Source organism: Podarcis filfolensis, assembly GCF_964270895.1.
Source record: "Podarcis filfolensis genome assembly, chromosome: 4".
Classification (NCBI taxonomy): Eukaryota; Metazoa; Chordata; class Lepidosauria; order Squamata; family Lacertidae; genus Podarcis; species Podarcis filfolensis.
Genome location: NC_139607.1, coordinates 33,208,456 through 33,231,461, shown reverse-complemented (window position 1 = coordinate 33,231,461; position 23,006 = coordinate 33,208,456). Strand labels below are relative to the sequence as shown.

Sequence of the window (23,006 nt, the reverse complement as noted above, 5' to 3'; positions counted from 1 at the left end):
GCAATCCTGTACAGGGAAGCTTTTTAATGTTTTATATTTTTATTATGTTTTTATATATGTTGGAAGCTGCCCAGAGTGGCTGGGGCAAGCCAGTAAGATGTGTGGGGTATAAATAGTTGGAGGGTATGTGGCTATGCTCTGCCTCTGCACACAAGAGGCAACAATGCTTCTTAATGCCAGGGCTCTTCTGAAGTATTGCCTTTTAAAGGCAAGTCCCACCTGGGTTTCCTTTTAGTTCAATATATCTGAAAAGAAACATACAGTACTACAAAACTCTAAAGGTCAGATTCACTACCAGTCTGGGTAGTGCAATGGGCTTTCGCCATAGCTGTCAACTTACAGAATTGAAAATAAGGGACCAGCAGCCTCAAAAATAAGGGATCAGCAGCCAAAATAAGGGATTTTCTGGGCACAGTTATGTTCAACTTCTGAGCCCCTCTGAGCCAAAGGCAGAAAGCCCAGCCAGCAGCCAAACGAAGCCTCATCAATAAGGGACAGCAGCGGGACATGGCGCTGGGATAAGGGACAGTCCCGCCAAATAAGGGATGCTTGACAGCTATGGCTTTTGCCTCTTTTCCCTCATGCCCTCAATTGGTTCTAGGGGGTCAGAAGAACCCCTAGAACAGTGCATGGGGGCCATTGGAAAGATAAAGGGGAGATAGTTCTGTATGGCAAGCAGAAATCATAATAGTGCGACATCTAATTCCTATGTTTCTTTTACCTTAAAAGATTTGTGATGACTTGTCAAGTCCCTTATTCAAGATCACTATGACAACCTAAATAGGCATAATGGGATATCTCCATGGTATGTATATTCATTGACTAGTGTAATGAATGTATCGGTACATTTTAATTATTTCAAATTAAAAGTTATTGTTAGCTGTGTCTTGTGTTTATCACTCTCTCCACTGCTACATCTGCTGCTTAGGAGCTGATAACTTTCTCAAACTGCTTGCTTACTCCAGCCAGCATCTAAATCATGAATAATTCGGACTACCTTTCGCACACCAGGTGCCTCTGCATGTAACCTGAAGTGCTCTCTCCCACTGCATAATTCAGAGGTGGCTTCCTTACCTTACTTTTCAGCCAGCTTCAAAAACTGCTGTTGCCATTTCACAGTGAGTTCTGGTTCTAAAAATGGGCAGAATCTCATTAACAAGCCCAGTTCATGTCTGCAAAAGTTCAGACGTGCATATTCAGAGTTTTTCTGCTATGGCATTGCAACCACTCCACCACGCCCCCATTTAAACACCCACATTATTAATCCTCTCTTACAGGGCCACAAAAAGAAATATATATATATATATATATATATATATATATATATATATATATATATATGCCATTCCTGTGACTTACACTGCAACTGCTACGTGTTTGGGGTCAGATATGGCATTTGTCATGTTATTTGGCCTTGTATTGCTGTTTTGTTTTTAATTTATGGCAGGAGGGGGCACTACAGTTCTGAACAGTGAAAGTAAAGGGGGAGAAACCTTAATGCACTGAAGGTGTAATGTTTGCCAAGGCGAAGTGCAAACACTGAAAACAGGTTTTAGAGTTAAACCCCAATTTAAATTAAGCCATAAAAGTGAATGATAAGATTACTTAAGTACTAGGGTCTGTCACATCCCACTGCTAGTAGGTTAGCCCTTAGGTAGGATATAAACATTTTCTTATCTTTGTGAAGGAAAAACAATTAGTGATTTTGACTGGAGGATTAGGAGAAAGCCTGCTAGTGAGACTGTGAATTATAATACTCTCCTCAAAAGGTAACAGAGCTACAAAGAAAAATCTCAAAGCAAACATGGAACTAGAATTTTTATTTTATTTTAAAACAGTACACATTAATAAATAGGTCTGTCGTCAGAATCCTTAATAAATAGCCTTTGCTAATTTACAAGGCAAATACAATATGCCTATAACTACTTTTTTTTTTAAAGCAAAGCTAAGGTTATTGAGCATTTAACAAATCTATATACACATTGTTTTGGAAGCTAATAAAATAGTCCTCTTTAGTCTGCCTGAAGTAACTATATTGCAACACAAAAGCATTTAAGCAATCAAGCCCATAGCATCTGAGGTTTGCTCCCTTTTCCATTATTTGAATCCGCATTTTGATTTGAGGCCAACCAGCCAACACCTACTACACCTTCTACTACAAGAGACAACAGAAGACTATTTCATCTCTAGGTCAGGGATGGGGAACCTGTGGCTCTTCCAGATGTTGTTGGACTCCAGGTCCCATCAGCCCCAGCTAGTATGTTGTAGTGTGTTGTAGTCCAGAAACATCTGGAGGAATACAGGTACCCCACACCTGTTGGTGTGGCTCTATGTAAGAAGTCCCCCCCCCCCAAGTGCAAACCTATATGCCAAACTCTGTGTTCAAAGAGCTCTGAAATCTTTAAAGTCCTCCATTTATATTAGAAAGTGCGAGTGGTCCATCATGCAAGTACAGTCCAACTTTCAGTACAGATTATAGGCCCTCTTTATTTAATCATATTAAAATGGAATCGCAGCTTCCATTTCAAAATTCAGTGTATTTGACTTTGTAGCTAGTTTTTTCCAGTATCACTACATTCAGCATAAACCAAGTTTATTACTAAGATAGTTTCATATAAATGAAATGAACATATTCATATACAGTGCTTTTTCCCCCTTAAAAAATGTTTAGGGGTATTCTCATTTCCCTACTCATATTGAAATACTACCGCCCAATGAGGCCAAACTTAGATTCACAAAATGTTTAGGGGTATGTGTACCCCGGCATACAACCAGAAAAAAGCGCTGGATTAATAAATATGAATCTTTCTCTCACATACACACAATCTCACACTCACGCAATTTTGAAACAGTTACTAGGAAAAATCATTTCTGTAGGCAGAAACTTAAAAGCCAATTAAAGAGCACTTCATATTTATTCAGAACTAAGTCCCACATTCTTTAATGATGCTTGCTCCCTAGTCCAAGTAAGAATTACAGCCTTTGTTCTAAGTATTTCTGGGGTTGCTCTATCGAGCTTCTAAGTATTTGTTAGTGGATTGTGCCCAAAGTCTACAAAAAAAGTGTTCCTGTGTAAGCAGGCTGTGAGTTGCAACCTTGGTTTGCTTTTAAAAAACACACATACAATATTGTGTTGTATTTAGGATATTACAAAAATGTTTTTTGGCTTCATCAGAAAGGTTTATTACTATTAGTCTTCAAGTCAATAAAGCAGGGGATAAATATGTAAATCCTGCATCATGTTTCTCAACAGAATTAAGTGTCTTCTGTACATCATTATCATACTTCATAAATATGCTATGAAATGCCTTTAGAGCATGCTCAACTATAGCGCAATGCCCTTCCATGAATATATGGTCCACTGAAAATAATTAGAGCCCAAGCTTATGAAAATGTTTTAAGTGCCTAGGTTCCTGTACAATCAATGTGTACAAACTAGGCAACAACCTAGAAAGTGCATGTCGAAGTTAGAGGAAGACTGAAATTGAGGAGATAACTGCATATTTATTTCCCAGTATGGGACACCAATCAATACTGTAAGGAACTTAAAACACACAAACAACCAAAGTAGTAACAGCAGAGGAAGATCAGGGAATGGAAGGAAAGTACTGTTACTAGGATTACTATTACTGTTGATTATTTTACACCCGGAATTCAGGAAAACTGACCTTTACACAGGGTAACAACAAACAAACAAAAAACGTAAGGGAAAACTATCAGCTGATCAGAGTAACAAAAATAAATGCATCTATTTGCCATTCAAAATGTCAAATGCCAAGATATAAATTATGTGCAAGGCCGCTAAAAATATGTCAGAACGTTATTCTATTCCTGCTAGTCAGTGCACCTAAAAACAAGGCCCATATATCAGAAATCAACCTACATAAGTCAGTTCAAAAAGTGTCACAAGCAGAGAGTGGGTGCATTGCAGAAAGGTGACAGCACCACAAATGGCCTCAGGTGGACTTGCCATGCTCTACTGCCCAGACAAGGGATGGCCAGCTGGCAGGCTCCATGGTCTTTTTCACCTGTCAGCCCTTCCCTTTTAAAATCAAGGGGTGGTAAATCAAGTATATGTACACTCTTAAGGAAAGCAAAAATGTTTTTTTAAGTTGCAAGAATGAGAGAAATCCCATACTTTTAACGCTACATCTCTCTCGGATTTGTCTGAAGCATGTATGTTATACATAAGCGTGTATATATATATATATATATATACACACACACACACACACACACACACACATATATATATATATATATATATATTTGTCTTTATTATGCTTGAGCACACAAACATACACTCTCCATAATTGTAAAGAGCTTCCTTCCAGATGGCATAATCTTTATGATGGAGCCTGACAGGGTATGTTTGGGTGGCAAAATAGATTTCTGCCCCTGAAACATTATTGGGAAGACAGTGTATCAACCTTCCCTCCTTAGGCATCCCAGGTCTAGACAGACAATGTCTCGTTCAGTCAAGAATACCTTTGTATAGGATTTTAAATGTGCATAAGTACCAGCATACTTGGTTAGGCACTTTTTCGTAGAGAACAATAATGCACATGAGCGTTTGCTCTAATTTCTAGACTGAGATAACACTCCTAGCTGTGTGCCTACCTACATTAAGGAAAACTAAACTGAGGTCATCATAAGTCAAAGGCTAGGGGGGAAAAAGCAACTGTGATTTAATCTCTGGATATATATCTTTAAAAAAAAGAAAGAAAAGAATTACCACATCTCAATGATTTTCTTGAAATGTCAAGCATACCTTGTTTAAAAAATACAGTGCCTTGGAATGATTTCCTACAGAAACTTACCATCACAAACAGCAAGCTTCCACACAAAACTAACACCTAAACTTTATGAATACTGATTAAGGGCAGTCATCCATAAATCCACCTTTCTCAGACAAGTGTCCTCTGGTGAGCAGGGCACATGGTGCGCCGATAAGACCCCAATTGCACTTCTGAAGCAGATAAGAAACATCGGGACTCCATTCCAAGCACTGGGGGAGAATCCCAATGTTTCTTACTTTCTCCATATCCTACAAAAATAGGAGAAGATCTTGCTTCTTTCCCAAGCCTTCTGTTCATGGCAGGAGATTTTTGGGAAGGGTGATTTGGTGATTACCACCGTACAAGCCTACACAACATTTGTGGACCCCTGATTAAGGAAGGGTCTTTTCACAAGTCACGACTGGTGACCACCATCACATTTAAAGTGGCTTATATTTATCTACTCCAACATGAGTAGACATGGTGAAAGAGATACCTATGGGTAATCCAAACATTAACAGTATACATCTCTTGTATAAACTCTCAAGCAACATGAGAAATGCCCTTTTTATTTTATCAAATTCAATTTAGAAACTGACATCCCATTTGTAATTTTCCAGACAAACCTTACAAGAATTGCAGAACTTCTGCACTGATTATTTGTGTTAATGTAGAAAACCGACAACTCTCTATGCTGCAGTTGTTTAACTTTGTTGTTTAACTTGCACCCTGCAGGGTAAGTAACATTATTGCCAGGACAGGAGAGGCTTTTAATGAAGTTGAAGCTGGAATCTGAATTCATCAATTCCTTATTTGCTTTGTGAATACAAAAACTGAACTTCCAAGTTCACTGAATTTTAAAAGTAATGCATACTTAGGAAAAGGTGTGCATATTTGGATCAATACTCCAATACCTATGTTATGTATCTTTGGAACTGATAGGAAAAATATATTTCTATGGCTGATGTCAAATGTGTTCAAATTAATTACTAATATATATTCAAATACCCTGAAGCTGTTAAAATGAAATCTGAAGGTGCATATAGCAAAGTAAATTCTTAATATCTGAATTGGGTATACCAAATTAGCTGGTCGTTTTGCTAAAATGAGAGAGTTGTGTGTCTCAAGCAAATCTGAACTGTTTTCCAGCAATATCCAGGCTTTGCCTTGTGGATGACTGAAGAGTTACTTAGGCTAATGGCCTATCCTTTCCTTGGCTGGAATTTAACATTTTTCTTTCCTCTTACAGAATCACTTAACCACAACCTTCTTTTTGCCCTCAAAAGTGCCAGTTCAAAACCTGACTTCATAACCTGTGTTATGAAGTAGTTTACTTGGTTAGAAAAAAAAAACCTGGAAGGCTGTGAATGGGCAATTTTAGAACACCTCTCTTCAGAACTCACACACAACAGGAGGTGCATGGAAGTTACCACACAGTCACCTCAGTTATAAATTCAGACTCTAAAGTATATATGAAATTGTGCTGCCGTTTCTGACCACTTTGCATGTTTGTAAGCAATGAAGACTGCCAAATGATAGGGGAAAATGAACTGCCCCATAGAGGTTTTCAAGACACACCTTCATTCAAATTATGTGGTCCTTTTTAGAATGCAAAAGGCACTGAAGTACTTTCCAACTATTTACAAATGACCAACCAAAAAAAAAGTAGAAAAGTGGTTACAATCTGCCATGATCCTCACATTCTTGTATGTTGATTATTAAAAGCTCCTGAATTCATGTAATGTGTTAATGCACTTCAAATGCTTACTGTGAACAAAAAGGCGTATCTGTAAACTGACTGCTGTATTTACTTAAGTGCGAGCAACTATGTCCTGGTAAGAAAATATTTTGAGAGACAAATACACTGCTCTGTATCTTGGACTTAATTATGAGCTCTTCAGCGCCATTCCAGATTACAGAGAAAGTCAGTGAGGGAAGGGAATTTACCAGTGTACAGATTCTGAAACATGGATTTAAAGAACCCTCAAATAAAACTGTGAGAAAAATGAATTTTGTGACCTAACGAAAGAGATATTTGGGGGGGGGGGCGGAATCCAATCTAAATTTCTGAAGTGTATCTACATTTTTCAAAGGGACAGCTTATCATTCATTACACCTGGCCAATGGAGCACAGAATCTGGATTTAATTTATTCACAACCATGTTTCAGGAAGACATTTTGAAAACTTCCAGAACACTTCCACCTTCACTGTATACATCACCTTTCTAGGGTGAAGAAATACATCAGCTTTTGCACTGATGCAGTTCTTACCCTGCCTGCCGTGAGGGGTATAAGAGTATTCCATTTTAATACCATTTAGATAGTTGAAGCATGGTAACAGTTAGTCTTAGAGAAACTGGATTGAGAACACCAATTCATTTCACATATTCCAACAAGGAATGAAAGGCTCTGTTGTTCTCTGGGCTTAGAAATCAAAGTCTCTGTCATTCCCATAGCCTAGAAGTTGAAAGGCTTTTATTATTTTCTGGGTCATCCAGTCCCTTTTGATATCATGGTATTAATCAGTCTTCGTATTGGGCTTATTTAAATCCCCAATACTGAAATTGAACTCCTTGAAGACTTGTATGAGAACAATTCCAATAGATACAGTGGTGAATCCACAAGCCATCCCCAAGAAATCCACCACTCCAACATTACTCCACTCTCTGAACAGGATGGCTGAGGCCAGCAAGACCAGAGTGGTGAACACTACATAGTAGATGGCACCAAACACCGAGGAGTCGAAACATTCCAGAGCCTTATTGATGTACCTGAACTGAATTATGATGCTACATCCTAATACTGCCAGCAGGACCAAACAGAGGTAAAGTGCTCTTTGGCTCGATGGGTTATTGTGAAAGATATCTTGAGCAGCTAGTCCAATGCCTTTTGTACTGGGCACTGTGAAGCTTCCTAGCAATGAGCAAATGCTGATGTAAACCATAATATTGGTGGGTCCGTGAGCAGGTGCAATCCAAAAGATAAGCAGGAGGAGCATGAGAAGGACAATGCAGAGGTAACCCACGAACACTGAAAAACAAAAAAACAGAATGGCAGCACGGTAAATTTCTAAATAAAGGCAGTTTTACAAAGGACATTTTTTTCATGTTTACAACATGCCTATGCCATATGCTCGTAGTCAGAACAGAAAACTGGAATCAGCTTTGAAGGAATATAGTGTATGTTTTCTTCTGTTCTGTCACCTATTTCTTGGGTTAAAAGCTTGTATGAAGAGTATATAAAACAGATCAAAATTTCCCCAAAGGAATACATCCCATAGTACTTATACCTAAAATAATTGCCTATTACTTTAATGCACAGCCTTCTAATAAAAACCTGTTGGTTTGTTTTTAAAAAACTAATACACTGATAGTTGCTACAGACTTGTGTAATTAGGTTGGTTAAATTCCACTGGCTTCAATTCTGCAAGGCTGCAGCTAATTTCTCCTTTAATAATGCACTGAAGCATACCAAGAACTTAATCAGATAAACAGTTCCTATCAAAAAAAGCAAACTGGCTTGTCTTATTATGCTTCCAACGTTTTCCTGCAGTCACAGCCACAAATGTTCTCTTACCAAGAAACAACTAGCTGAATTCAATGCAACTTGCTTCTGAGTAAACACGTTTAGGATTGTGGAGCAATTCAACTGCAGTCATTACATTACATTAAGATACAACATCTTTTTCACAATGCAAAACTGCTTGGCAACAAGTGCAAATGAGGCGATACCTCATGTTGGACCAACTTACACTGTGTTTTTTTGTTCTGTGACACGGACACAGTTACTGAGACTCAAGACTGAGTTGGCAATGTGATTATCCCAAGGAATTAAATACCTGGATTTGTGAGCTTCTCTTCAAGCTCGGCCTGTGTGGTGACACTTTCAGACTTCGGAGAATGGATTATGAGAACAACAGAACCTGCACAGCTCAGCAGACAACCCAGCTTGCCAAGAATGTTGAGTTTTTCTTTCAGTAAGTAGGAAGCTAAAATGGATCTTTCAAAGCAGAGAACCAAAGAGAAAGAACATTTTATTCAAACTTTCAATACTGTTAATTTAATTCTAAGGTAAATCGTTATCCTTTATCCTCCACCTTTTTTGGCAAGGCCAGAAGGATTTGCTTGTTCAAAGTGGCTTATCTGTCTCTGAATGTGGAGATAAGGGATCAGTTTTAACATTTGACCTTGGTTTGGCAGGTGGGAGGACAAAATGGGAAGAAGACACTTCCCTGTCATACTTTTGGATGACCACAAAACATAATTTTATGGAGTCTTCCCTGGAAAATGCATGTAGGGTGTGTATATTTCCTTCACTCAGTTCCAGAGGGTAAACCATTATTATTTTTTTTAAAAAGGAAAACAATAAGAGACTCTCAAGCAGAAGAATAACCCAAATAACGTATACTGAATCAACCGATGTCACCTTTTGCCAAATGCACTAAAAATATTTGGCAGCACTCAATTATTTATGTTGACAATTTATATACCATTTAATTACAATCAGCTCTAAGTGGAGTACAGAAGCTCAATAGAGTAAAACTAAAAAATTAGTCAAAACCATAAAATCAGAATTCAGTTAAAATGGAATAAAAATGTCCTTAGTAGGCATCAGATATTCGACATGGAGGGGGATCTTTTGATCTCAACTGAAAGGGAGTTCCTTAAAAATTGGCACACAATACTAACCACAGCTCCTGGTGGATGTGAGCCATGCATCGGAGCCATACGGGGTCACTAACAAGGACTCCCCCAAATACCTCAGTGATCAGGCAAGGACATAAGAGATCAGCCCTGTCAATCTGTTTGGGCAATGTAATTTCTCATTTCTCTTTTCCCTTCTCCACTTCACTGTGTCTCCTCAAAATCTGGTCTTCCTCAAAATCTGCTCTGGACAGTCCCTCAACCCTTGAGCAGATTTTTGAGGTGCATGGAGACTGTGGGGGGAGAGAAGAGAAAGGAGAAGCTTATCACGTGAGCATATGTCTAGTCAGTGCTATTTTTCTGGAAAACTGGTCCTGGAGCTCACCTCCCTCTTAGAATGGCAATGACACCCACCTGAGATGTGCTGGAACTGAGTTCTGGCTGATAAAAAGCCATGTGTCTAGTCATTCTGTGTTGGATCTTTGAGGATGGATAGAACATGTGATCCAGATTAAAAGCAGCACATTTGAGTCTCGCGGGTGGTGCTGTGGGTTAAACCACAGAGGCTAGGACTTGCCGATCAGAAGGTCGGCGGTTCGAATCCCCGCGACGGGGTGAGCGGCCGTTGCTCGGTCCCTGCTCCTGCCAACCTAGCAGTTTGAAAGCACATCAAAGTGCAAGTAGATAAATAGGTACCGCTCCGGCAGGAAGGTAAACGGCGTTTCCGTGTGCTGCTCTGGTTCGCCAGAAGCGGCTTAGTCATGCTGGCCACATGACCCGGAAGCTGTACGCCGGCTCCCTCGGCCAATAAAGAGAGATGAGCGCCGCAACCCCAGAGTTGGTCATGACTGGACCTAATGGTCAGAGGTCCCTTTACCTTTTTACTTTCAAAGGATGAGATGAAAGTGTGTGCTGAACTCTCACTTATTGAAATCAATGCCATTTTAAAAAGTGATTATGTTTGGCAAGATTGTGCCCCGTGTGCTTAATTTTCTTTGGGTAAGTCTGGAGAGTTAAAATGGGACTGAAGACCAACAAGTTTCATCCTTTACCCATTTGACCTGTGCCTGCTTGAGCAATGGAATTCTGCTTGCACAACAGGACTTCTGATTTCTTTCTCTTTTTTCCCAGTTGAGTGGAGTTGTAATTCAAAACATCTGGAGGCTGGCAAAGCCTGAATTAGTAGAATAGACACGACACTGTACTGAACTGCGGCCAATACCCGATTCATTGTCATTTCTTGCTGGTATTCAGATATGAACTCTATATACAGGCATTTATATCTGTATAAACTTCAAAATAAACAAAATCCTTACCCAAATGGAACCCCAAGCGCTCCAAGAGGAGTCACCAGAACAGTAGGAACTGCAGTGTAGGCCAAGAAATTCCCAATTTGGCCAAGGGCCACTGTGGAAAAGAAATGCAAATGTGTCATTGGCAAAACAAAACAGGCTGCTGCTTACGTCAGAATTCTGATCAATTATCATGTTACACTTTACTGTTCTGCCTTTTGGGAAACATCGACTCATGCTGCAATCCTATATCCGTTTACATGAAAGTAAGCTTCATTGAACTCAGCGGGACTAACTTCAGTGGGATTGTGCTGCTGAGTAAAAATCAGAATTTTCCAGCTATTCACTAAAAAATAACTACAGATCTTAACATTCTGAAATTTAGTATGGGGTAGTTGCTAATAATGATAATGATAATAATATGCTGCCCATCTGACTGGGTTGCTCTAGCCACTCTGAGCAGCTCCCAACAAAATATTAAAAACACAATAAAACATTGTGTGTTTAAAAACTTCCCTGCCTTAGAGCATCAGACTAGGAAAACCCATGTCTCTATCATCACAAAGCAATGAAACCCACTGGATGCCCTCAGACCAGTCAATCTCTTTCAGCCTCTCCAACCTGAAATGTATGCTGCCTTTCTTTGGAGGAATGGTGGGATATAATTGAAACAAATAAACACATACATTTGCAATAAGAATAACTACCAGTTGGCAAAAATAATAGCCCAATCATGCTTCAGAAATTCAGATCCAGTGTGGGAGGGCTTTTAATTAACAAGCACAGGAACATGAACGTGCTAGCTACATTTTATATTAAGGAACTATTATTATTATTTCTGAAGGCAGTTTTTTATGACTGATGTTTTAATGTATTTTTAATCTCTTGTTGGAAGCTGCTCAGAGTGGCTGGGGAAACCCAGCCAGATCGGCAGGGTATAAGTAATATTATCATCATCATCATCATCATCATCATCATCATCATCATCATCATCTTACAATAATTTAGCCGTAGGGAAGTTAAGGATGCACTGGGGCCAATTTCCCCCGTCAAAAAAACTCAACTTTTGGTAGCACACAGTTAAGGACATTTGAAACATGAGGCAAAACTGGGGCATGTTCTTAATTAAGGCAAGGGTATATACAGGAGAAACAGAAGAATGCAAACAGGTAGACAAAAAGAATGCCAAGAAAATAACCAGATGTTAGAATGCTAGGAATCTACTACAGTATAATAACTCCAATGTTTAGGCTACAGAAAAGGACACAACATCTGCATAGCTTGCATACCAAGACTACTTAGTCTGTTCTTGTGCATTTTTCCATGTCTAAAGAGAAAACATATCTTTGTCTCACACCATATGGGCATGTTCTAGGTTCCCACAGAAGCGCACACAGTAATGGAAGAGTGAAGGAAAGACATGGTGAGGAAGGCACACTTTGACACAAAAGGAAGATCTCCATGAGAGGCTGGGGCTTATGACAACAGCAACATTATGCATGTGCTCAGCAAAACATATCAACCACATTTCATATTTATATGTGAGGATATGCTTGCAGACAGTCTGGTCTCCCACTAAGCTCTTATATGTATATTATTATGTGCATATGAATAAAGACCCATATAGTCCACACTGATCTGTGGGGGGGAAAGTGTTGGCCTAGTGTTTTCTATGTCAAGTTGATTTTAGGTACAGAGAGAATGGTTGCAGTAGCAGAATGAAAGAGAATGAAAGCGGGAGCAGTCCGGTATTTCTCTGTACCTAAATCATCTCACTTCTGACATCTCTAATCTAAAAAAAAAATGAGGTATGCTGAACCTTCATTGACCAGTGACCGGATTAAATATTCACAAGCTGCGGCCTGACTTACAGGTGTGGTATTGCAATGAAGTAAGGTGAGGTGGTAGCTTCAGGCAATGGGTTTTAGGAACCATTAGAGATTAGGGGTTGTTTATGTATTTCTTGCCGCCATGCATTTTTTAAAATTATAAAATAGACTCTTGAAAAATCTGCCTGAGGGAAGAGGCAGTGGCAGCAGATGCCTCCAAGTAAGGTTCAACGTGTACACTTCATGCAGGTTGCTAGACACACTGTGGTGTTTCTCTGGGGTAGGCTTACACAGCTTATGGATGAGCAAGCTGAATGCTGTTCATCGGTCATGAAACATCTGTGGACTTCCAGATGCTGGGGAAAAAACCATTCCCCTGTTTTTGCAGTCATGAGTTGTCAGAAAAACACAGGGTAATTGAGCTCCTGGTAAGTTGACAGATGTGTCTGGTGGGCTGTTTTCACCCTGATTGCAGGCTTTCCCTGGAGCTAATACCATAGGGTCAGCAAACTTTTTCAGCAGGGGGCTGGTCCACTGTCCCTCAGACCTTGTTGGGGGCCAGACTATTTTTTTTGGGGGGGGGGAATGAACAAATTCCTATGCCCCACAAATAACCCAGAGATGCATTTTAAATAAAAGGACACATTCTACTCATGTAAAAACACACTGATTCCTGGATTGTCCGCAGGCCGGATTTAGAAGGCGATTGGGCTGGAAGTGTAAGAGTGTGTGTGTGAGGGCAGGGGGGAGGAGGGAGATGCAAATGCTTGGTGGTATCTTAGAAACAATGCCTGTTAGATAAACAATTCTGGACAATGAGTGGTACTGGACCATTCTGTAGAAGGGACTTCCTTCTCAACCTCTTCTCTTTCACTCTCACCACCAGGAGTGGAAACAGGTCTGGAAAGCAGGAATATGACTATAGTTATCAAGGGAGATAGCCTTCTAGAGAGTGCAGCATCTCCCCTCTTACTGGCAACTCATGTCTAAGAAGCCTTGAATCCCCTTTGTAAACAGTCTTGTTGTCTCCCGACAACAAAAGCTGGCTGATGCTCTCTAGGGGCTGGAAACTGCAATGCCAAGTCTCTTTCCGAAAAGTGGCAATGGCAAAATCAAAACCTTCTAAAGAAAAAAAAATTGGTGATGAGTCTGCAAGGTGTGTCCTATGGAAAACCACTGAGGTGGAATAATTCAAAACGTATTATCTAATCCTAACATTAGCAGTCAACTATGCCAATCATTTTCTAGCCTGACTGACTATGAATGTCACTTATATAAGGTATTCGTGCTTCTAACCGTTATCAGTGTCCCACCTTAATTTTCAGGGCTTGCTTTTCCTTTATATCTCATGCCTGAAGCCTGACTCACACAAATGCTTCTGAGCTTTCTTTCTTTAATAGCAGGTGCACCAATTATTTTTTTTTGGGGGGGGGGAAGCAGCTGAAAGGGGTTTGTGTGAATCAGTTCTAACAGCAAGGCTTACTATTGTTGCTGAACTTTGTATTTACTAGCACTGTAGTGTTGCAATGGAATGAGCCAGTATTGTTCTTCAACTAATGTAATAATGTTAATAGTAATAATTAACCAGAAATCCTATAGCAGATATCTGAACACACCAACCTCTGGTTTGTTGGATTGTTTGCTTTTGCCTGGCCATGTATGCCCTGACAAACATGGTGGAGAAATCAGTTACGTTAAACTAGAGGGTATGAATTGTGAGGCAGTATGGTGCAGTGGTTTGAATGTTGGACTAGAACCTAGGAGACCAGGGTTCAAATCCCCACTGGGTGACCCTGGGTCAGTCCCCGTGTCTCTGCTTACCTGACCTCATCATTCTACAGACCTTGGGCCAGCCACCATCTCTCAATCTAACCTACTTCACAGTGCTTTGTGAGAATATAATGAAGGTGGAGAACCATGTGTGCCACCTAGAGGTGACTGGAGGAAAGACAAGATATTAAACGTAGTGAATATGTAAATAAATAAATTTCTCATGTGTGACACGATTCGCTTTCAGCTCCCTCAATATGAGTTGTTGAGGATTTTCTGCTGACAAAGGACAGCACTAAGCAGATTTTTTTTTATCTCTAAAACCACAGAAGTAGCCTCAACAGTCCTGGATAACTGCTGTATATTTGGCAAAATATTATTATTACCTTATTAATATAGAAGGTGACGATGATTAAAATTTAAGCATTCTAATAAAGGTCAGAGGGGTTAACCTTTTCAGTTACGCTACAAACAACAGAAGCTTTTGAAAATGCGAAACCTTTGATGCTTAAAAGACTCCCTGTGGGGTAACGCAATAGGCTTCATTAAAAAAAGAAAGAATAAAAAATGTGCAACAAGCTAATCAAAGTGCCCATTTATAAGACGTGTTACTCAAAACCTTCAAGTAAGGAGCAAATAGTAACAGAATAGGAGGGGAAAGAGCACCAATCTAGCTACGAGTTCCATGCTTTTGTATTTAGAACAAATACAGCACCTTTAAAACAAGACAAGATTTTAAGGTTAAGTTCACTCTTTTACAGAAAACTCTCAGCACTGCAGAGAGGGACAACAGGATCAGTGGAAGGTCTGCCGTGCCAGCAGAATGCAACATAAGGCACCTGCATGACAGAAAACATCAGCAGAACTCTCCAGATACACTGGACTAAGAATGTACAGAATGATATGGTATCTGTTCCACCAGCATTGGTTGCCGGTCCATTTCTGGATCCAATTCAAGCCGCTCACGATAGTGTTTAAAGCCTGAAATGACTCAGGCCCCAAACATCTGAAAAACCACCTCCTTCCCTACAGACCCTCTTGGGTCTTAAGATCAGCAGAGAGGACCCTGCCCTCAGAAACTCAGAGTGGGGCTGGGAGAAGGAGTAATTTGTAGAGGCCCATATGCTGTGGAACTAGCTCCCCACAGAGGGGTATCCTTATACTGTTTTCAGAAAATGCTGAAGATGTGCTTCTTTAGCCTTTGAGAAATGTGATGTCTATTCTTAAAATTATTTTTAGTGTTGTATTTTAAATTGTTGTAACCCTTCCTGGGACCTTAGGCTGAAGGGTGGGTAACAAATTAACCACCACAACAACAGCTTTTCCCTCCTCTAGCACACAAGAATAGGATTTATTAGTTAGTATACTTACTTGCAATGGTGCCTGACCACCAGACTATGTCTGTTAAATACGAAGTTCCTAGAGAAGAGAAGAATCAGAAAACAGAACGTCAACAATACTGCAAAAACCTTATCTGTATACACCCTACAAATCACAAAATGCTGCCCTTCTCCACATCAGGCCTGTGTCAAATCAAATAACTGGCCCTACTAGAACTTGCTGTATAAAAATACAAAGCATTATTATTCTAACAAGCTTACACACATCTACTCAGAGGTAAGTCCTATTGCAGTAAGTGGGGGTTACTCCCAGGTATATGGGTATACGATTGCAGCCCAGCCCTGGTCACTTTAGGGAAAAGAAGCAACCTTGTGCTTCTGGTGTCATCCTCAGTGTTATGACTACAGTGGTACTTTGGGTTACAGACGCTTCAGGTTACAGACTCCACTAACCCAGAAATAGTACCTCAGGTTAAGAACTTTGCTTCAGGATGAGAACAGAAATAGCACAGCAGTGGCAGCAGGAGGCTCCATTAGATAAAGTGGTACCTCAGGTTAAGAACAGTTTGAGGTTAAGAACGGACCTCCAGAACAAATTAAGTTCTTAATCCAAGGTACCATTGTATTAAATTCAAGTTTGTTCACTCTGCATCGTTTTGTAAAACAAAGGAAGAGATTTTGGAAAATAGCCTTTTTGTGCCAATGTCAAACCACATCGCAAAGGATGGTTTTCTCTTTTATTTAAAGGCAGTTTAAGAAAAGGGTGTATTTGAGCTCTTCAAGGGGGGAAGGGGGATAGGATAGGTAAGTTTTGTCCCAGCCTCAGATGAAACATATGAACCAGCAAACTTGTTTTTAAGGTTTTGAATAGAGCAGGAAGTCACCTTCTGTAAACATGAAAGCAGAAACATAACTTTTCTCCCAGCAGTCTTTGAGCAGCATTTGAGCCAAGGATTGGGAGGGGGGGGTACATTACATTATACAACATTCAAAGTTGAAAACCACACCGAAATGAAAGGCTATCTCTTCATGGAAAAGCTGGCCCTATTATATCAGTGTGCAGTTCTAAAAACAATTTCCAGACAAACATCTGAACAGGTCATGTGCTTATTTTAGGATCCCCTCATGCAGAAGAGTGGCAGGAGCTACCAACTGGATCTTTAGAAAAAACAGACCTTTCATCTGATTCTCGTTTCAACTACATTTACAAGAGAGTCTAATAACACAAGTTAAGGATTGCAGGAAATGAAAACTAGACATGTTATATCATACTGTCAGCTGATAGTGCTGCAGTTCAAGTAATCTGCTATATTTCAGGACACCCTGAGCTTAACATTAGCAGGAACAATATGTTCTTAAAGCAGTCAGAAACAGTTTTATGAGGCACACCCAATATTTTTTGGGGAAATTCTAGTTACAGCGGTACCTTGGGTTACATACGCTTCAGGTTACAGACTCCGCTAACCCAGAAATATTACCTCGGGTTAAGAACTTTGCTTCAGGATGAGAACAGAAATCGTGCGGCGGCAGCAGGAGGCCCCATTAGCTAAAGTGGTGCTTCAGGTTAAGAACAGTTTCATGTTAAGAACAGACCTCCAGAATGAATTAAGTTCTTAACCCAAGGTACCACTGTACTCAAGTATTAAAAAAACAACCCTCCTACATCCCAGTTGTTAAAAGAAAGGGTAGTGCAAGCAACCTACAATTATTATGCTGCAGTCTGTTTGTAACAAGGATGGGCAAAACTGTGGCCCTCTGGGTATGACTACAAACTTCTGAACATGCTGGCTATAGCCAATGGGAGTTTGAGCCCAGCAATATGTGGAGGCTAACAGATTCCTCACCTCTGATTTATCAACTTAACAGACCAATCCTACGCAGAGTTGAACATGTCTAAACCCATCCCAAAAAAACCAACCCCAAACTAGTAGCCTTAAGTCCATTTATTTCCACATATTTGGGCCGCTTGGCTGCAATTCTGTGCATACTCTCACTTGGGAGAATCACTTTTCTGAGGCAGGACAAGGCCAATACATTTGGCAGCCTCACATCAACTCCCACTGTGCCCCAATTCTGGCAACCATGTGTGCATGTAGATATATACACCACCTTGGTTCAATCTACTGGTAAATAATATTATTAATGTGGTCTCCGACACCCACCGATGCTTTATGTTGCTTAAGTCAGTGAAATGAAACAAAGTGGATTTTAGTACTTTTTGCCACCTTAGGTCTAATCACACAAAGAACTCGGGTGAGATTCCACTCCCTGCCAATCTTTCAGTCGCTAACACGCTATTAACATAAAAAGAGAGCAATATTGTTTTTAAACTGGACATATTATACATGATAGTTTGAAACATGTGAGTTAATTTGTCTATGTTCTGTGAGCTGCCAGTCATCCTGGTAATTCTTCTTTCTGCCCTTGCGCTTAAGTTATTCATCACAAACACCCAAATAAACTTTATATAACAGATGACAAGCTGCCGCCAGTCAGGAAACCAGGGAAATTTCCTATGTTGTCTTACAGCAAGGTCTTGTTTAGGTAGCAGAATCGGATGGTTTTGTAACAGGACCGGGGGCAGACTGAGGGCAACGATGCCCGTTCAGGCCTAGTTTCTGGAATGGAACAGCTTACATATTAGAAATGCCATGTGCCAGTATCATCCTCCTGCCTGTGTCTGATTTGAGGGTATTGTTTCTGCTCACCTCAGGTGCTCCCACGAGAAAATACAGCAACCACTGGATGACTAAATCTAAGTTACACAAAAATTGCATGCTAATTGCAAAGAGTTGTGCTCTTCAAGTCTGGTTATGCTCATTATACTTGTAGGAGAACTAATTATCACGGCAACAATCCAAAGAATGAAGCAACTAGTTACATTCTCCCACGGGGGTGGGTGGGTGTGCGCGTCCATTTTTCAAACTGTGGCAGCCTGTACATGCCACATGGAAAAACACTCTTAAAATGGAAGGGATGTTCAAAAGCAGTTTTTAATATACTATACGGGCCTGTGGTTTTTGTGTGTGCGAAAGAGTGTGTGTGTGTGAGAGAGAGATCCCACTGGAAATTCTAAAAGTACTTCTCTGAATACCAACCCCTGAGACACCTGTGGATTTTCCTTAGCGTACATACATTGCATTCACGATCATTCAAATTGTTTGCAAGTCCAATGGGGGAGATCAGCCCTCCCTCCCCTTTGTAAAATATGAAAAACGAGGAAATCATAAACACTTAACGCCTAAGCAAGTTGCTAGACCTCAGGGTTACAACTTCCTCCCCACCACTCCTGACATTTAGCTTCTTTATCACTTTCTGGAGGATAAAGCTTTTAAACTCCTCTATGGAGTAAATTCCCTGGATCCATAACTCACAGAGTTTAAAAAACAAAAACAAAACTTTCAAACGGCGACACTGACAACAAAGCAGTTTCCTTTTGGAAGAGAAACCTAATTTGGACTTAAAGGGTCGCCCCAGCCCACGGGGAGGAGTTGCAAAGACTGTAGCTGGAGAGGCTGGGCAGCCGACGGGGTTAAATTCAGGCACTGCCTGCAGCGGCCATGAACCTGCCCACAGGCTCCAAAGATGCTCTTTTTCAAGTGCAGGCGAGGAGCAGTCCTACTGCATTGGACAGAGATTTCTCTCCCCCCCCCCGTCACATTCATGCCCACACACAGCCGCACCCCCTCCCTCCAACACCCAACTCCTAGGTGTGATGGAGCATAGGAATCAAGGAACATGATGCCTGTTGGAGGAGACAGGATCGGATAGCAGGGAAATCATGGAACCCCTGAATAGCAATGGGGTGCTAGGCAGGAACACAGGGGCTGGCGAAGATGTGTTTTGAAGCATGGGGTACGCCCCCCCACGTCCACACTGGTGGGGAGGAAGTGGACCTGGGTGCAAATAATAACCGACCCACAACCGTGGTCCAGGAAGAGGGATCGGGGCGAAAAGGCCCGTAGGAGGTGTCCCCCCCCCGAATGCCCGCCCCCTACCTCGTCCTCTAGCGCGCACGATCCCTTTCTTTTGCAGCACAAACGTGGATCCATTCACCAGGCTGGAGACCACGGCCACACTTAGACCCAGCGACACCGCCGCGGGGCCTGGATTGGGCGAGCCCCCGTCCCCCGCCGCAGCGACCGTCATCCTCATGCCCGGGCGGCGGCGGTGGTGGTGCCAACCCCGAGGAGGACGTCCAGCGCCTCGCCGACCAGGCTCCTTCTCCGCGTTCCTGAAGCCGGCGGCTGATCTCTCTACGGGATCCGCCCTGAACTACGGAGCTCCTCCCCCAGTTGCTGCTGCTGCTGCAACTGAGATCTCAGCGCCCTCTGGCACCAGAAGCCCCGCAGTCCAAAGTTGAGCGGGGCTCCTGGCTCTGCCCCCCGGAGATGGACGGGAGGGGACCACCACGACGAAGAAGGTCCGTTTCCAGCATCAGCGCCCCCTCTGCAAGTTGCTGAGCGGCCCGGGCTCTGCACCATGACATCATGGCGTTGCACCATGACGTCATGCCCATGCGGGTTGGTGACGTCGATGGGGAGCCGCAAGCGAAGCTTCAGCCGCCTGGGAAGGGAGGTTGCCGCCGAGAGAGGGCGTTGCTGGCCGTTGCTCTTTTAGGAATCTGTTTTTTAGGTAGGCTCTGTTGAACTCCATGGGGTTGACCTGCAGGGGATCGCGCTGTTGGTGGTGCATTTTGTTGAAAAGTTTGTGTTGTGGGTGTGTTCATGATTTAGCAGTCAGGCTTACTGAGGGACCAAGCCCCTAAGCATTCAAATAGCCTTATTTTCAGCGGGAATTTCAGCAACTTCAGTGTGATGTATTGAGAGGGTTAAAAATAATAATTCACAGACAGAAATACGTGACACATGCTTTTTTATTTGCATTTTAAAAAACCAACCTTGGTAAAAACAAAACTTTCATTGACCAAAGGTTCGGGGTGGGGGGAGAGGGGTTCCCACGGGTCAACCAGCCGTAAATCAGAAGATTATGCTTATAACATGCTCTACATATCTTAATCAAGTGGGATTCCATTCAGCTACAAAGCTCATTGGGTGACTTTGGATCAGTCGTGGCCTCTTTGCCCCATCATTTTCGCTGAAACTAACCTAATTACAAAGTGCTCACTTCCTGATAGCTTCCCTTGACTGTTGCGGCCTTTTATAATGTCTGAACAAATTGATCTGTATTAAATTTGTCTCACAGTGTTTTCTTTTCTTTTTGTTACTGTACTTCTCGTGCTTTCTTCCAGTGATTAATGTAGGCATTTCTTTCCCTTTATAATATAATAATAATAATAATAATTTATTATTTATACCCCGCCCATCTGGCTGGGCCTCCCCAGCCACTCTGGGCGGCTTCCATAGAAACCAAAAATACAGTAAAATATCACACGTTAAAAACTTCCCTGAACAGGGCTGCCTTTCCTGTATCTTTCCCAATTTGTCAACATCCTTCTTTAATTAATGGTGCTCACAAAATGAATACAATGATATACAGTAGTGGTTAGAGTTTCAGACTAGAACCGAGGAGACCCGAGTTAAAATTCCCACTTAGCCATCAAGTTAACTGTGTGCCTTTGGGCCAGTCACTGTCTCTCAGCCTTACCTGCCTCACATAGCTGCTGTGATGATGAAATAGGGAAGGGAAGGAGAACCATGTTTAACAGGAATGGGAACGTTGTTGGTTTCCTGATGTTGTCTGAATCCAGCTCCCACCAGCCGCAGCCCACATGGCCAATGGTCAAGAATGATGTGAGTTGAAGGGTACCAGGTTCTCCAGCACTGACGTATGTCAGCCTGCTGTCATTCTGATCTACCAGCACAACAGCAAGGGCAAATGCACATGGGCAAGCCTTTCAGACAACTTAGCAATCCCACCAAATATGCATTTGTTCCCTACAAAGTATGGTTGTATGATGCCGTTGCTGCCAAAAAGAAATGATTGCAGTGACGTTTTCTTCCATCAAGCAAATTAATTTGCCTAAAATAAATTAGAGGTCAGAGCACTGATCCCAACATTTGGCAACGGTAATGCATGCACCAGTCCAGACCATTTGGCTGATTTCCATCAGTTCTAGCCACTTAAACACAACCATTTTGAAAAGTATGAAAAAGTTAGATCCTTAGTGCAAACCAGAGCAAAGCAGGTTCCCACAATATTGCAGGTGGAAGTGTTTCTACTTGGTGGCTGTTTCCCACAGTAGCCCCTTCGGTTCTACCAGCATGCACAGATCAGCTTTCACCACAAAGTTAGCCTCCATTAGGCGTTGCTAACAATGTTTGGTGGTGTCAGTGGCATAGAAATGAATCACATCATAGAGAAGGGTCCAGGATACATGAAAAGGTTGCTGTGAATAGCTGCTGAATTAAGAAATTTAAAAAATCACCATACAGTGACCATATTATGAGAAGTGATATTTGGAGCCCAATCTTACACAGGGTTATTTAGAAGTCTCACTAATTTGTTGTTGTTGTTTAGCCGTTTAGTCGTGTCCGACTCTTCGTGACCCCATGGACCACAGCACGCCAGGCACTCCTGTCTTCCACTGCCTCCCGCAGTTTGGTCAAACTCATGCTGGTAGCTTCGAGAACACTATCTGTCGTCCCCTTCTCCTTGTGCCCTCCATCTTTTCCAACATCAGGGTCTTTTCCAGGGAGTCTTCTCTTCTCATGAGGTGGCCAAAGTATTGGAGTCTCAGCTTCAGGATCTGTCCTTCTAGTGAGCACTCAGGGCTGATTTCCTTTAAAATTGATAGGTTTGATCTTCTTGCAGTCCATGGGACTCTCAAGAGTCTTCTCCAGCACCATAATTCAAAAGCATCAATTCTTTGGCGATCAGCTTTCTTTATGGTCCGGCTCTCACTTCCATACATCACTACTGGGAAAACCATAGCTTTAACAATACGGACTTCACCAATTTAAAATACATTAATTCCAAGTAAGTGTGTCTAAAATTGCAGGACTAGTTGAAATCAATAGGACTTTAGAACATAGTTAAGCTAAATCAATCAGTATTAACAGGAATAAGGCGGGTATTATTTTCTCTGCATTGTACCCTATGTGCTTCGCTTGTGCAATTATGGCAAGAAGAGCTAAGTCTTTGACAATCCATCCAGGTGCTACTTTGGAGGCTGGAAAAACAAAGTATTTTACTTACTTAACTGCTCATTCTAGAAGATAGAGCTAATATCGCCTGCCTGGAAGGGGAAGTTAATTAAAATGTTGGCCAGATATCTACCTAGAAGATGCATTTGTATTGCTGCTTTCAGTCTGAAGAGGATTCTGAAATATGTTACATTAAGCACTGTGTCAACAGTGCCAGCCTGTTGGACGAACAAAACATTTGTCCTTGG

The 23,006-nt window shown here is 41.5% G+C and overlaps 1 protein-coding gene and 1 long non-coding RNA gene across 5 annotated transcripts; one reads left to right on the top strand and one right to left on the bottom strand.

The window, feature by feature from the left end:
* Positions 1-1,807: 1,807 nt before the first annotated feature.
* Positions 1,808-20,170, bottom strand: NIPA1 (NIPA magnesium transporter 1). Of its 2 annotated transcripts, none has more exons than XM_083610991.1 (6): positions 19,651-20,170; positions 15,684-15,731; positions 10,738-10,828; positions 8,617-8,777; positions 4,258-7,808; positions 1,808-4,193 (listed from the first exon to the last, which is right to left on the bottom strand). In XM_083610991.1, the coding sequence occupies exons 1-5, from the start codon at positions 19,805-19,807 to the stop codon at positions 7,297-7,299; spliced, it is 969 nt and encodes a 322-aa protein (XP_083467117.1). In that variant the 5' UTR covers positions 19,808-20,170; the 3' UTR covers positions 1,808-4,193; positions 4,258-7,296. The 2 variants fall into 2 exon arrangements, with proteins under 2 accessions (XP_083467117.1, XP_083467116.1); XM_083610990.1 differs by having other exon boundaries at positions 4,254-7,808; positions 19,651-20,169.
* LOC310761306 lies at positions 8,716-15,675 on the top strand. 3 transcript variants are annotated; one of them, XR_014547360.1, is made up of 4 exons: positions 8,716-8,848; positions 8,978-9,075; positions 9,676-9,751; positions 10,553-10,729. It is a non-coding gene; the product is annotated as an uncharacterized lncRNA (long non-coding RNA). The 3 variants fall into 3 exon arrangements; XR_014547359.1 differs by lacking the exon at positions 10,553-10,729 and adding an exon at positions 12,089-15,675 and having other exon boundaries at positions 8,788-9,075; XR_014547361.1 differs by having other exon boundaries at positions 8,788-9,075.
* Positions 20,171-23,006: the final 2,836 nt, after the last annotated feature.

Coding starts and splice junctions, on each gene's coding strand:
- NIPA1 (XM_083610991.1), bottom strand. CDS start 19,807: ATGAGGATGACGGTCGCTGCGGCGGGGGACGGGGGCTCGCCCAATCCA. Junction 8,778..10,737: donor GCGCTTGGGGTTCCATTTGG/GTAAGGATTTTG, acceptor CTGCTTTGAAAG/ATCCATTTTAGCTTCCTACT. Junction 7,809..8,616: donor AGAGAAGCTCACAAATCCAG/GTATTTAATTCC, acceptor TTTGTTTTTCAG/TGTTCGTGGGTTACCTCTGC.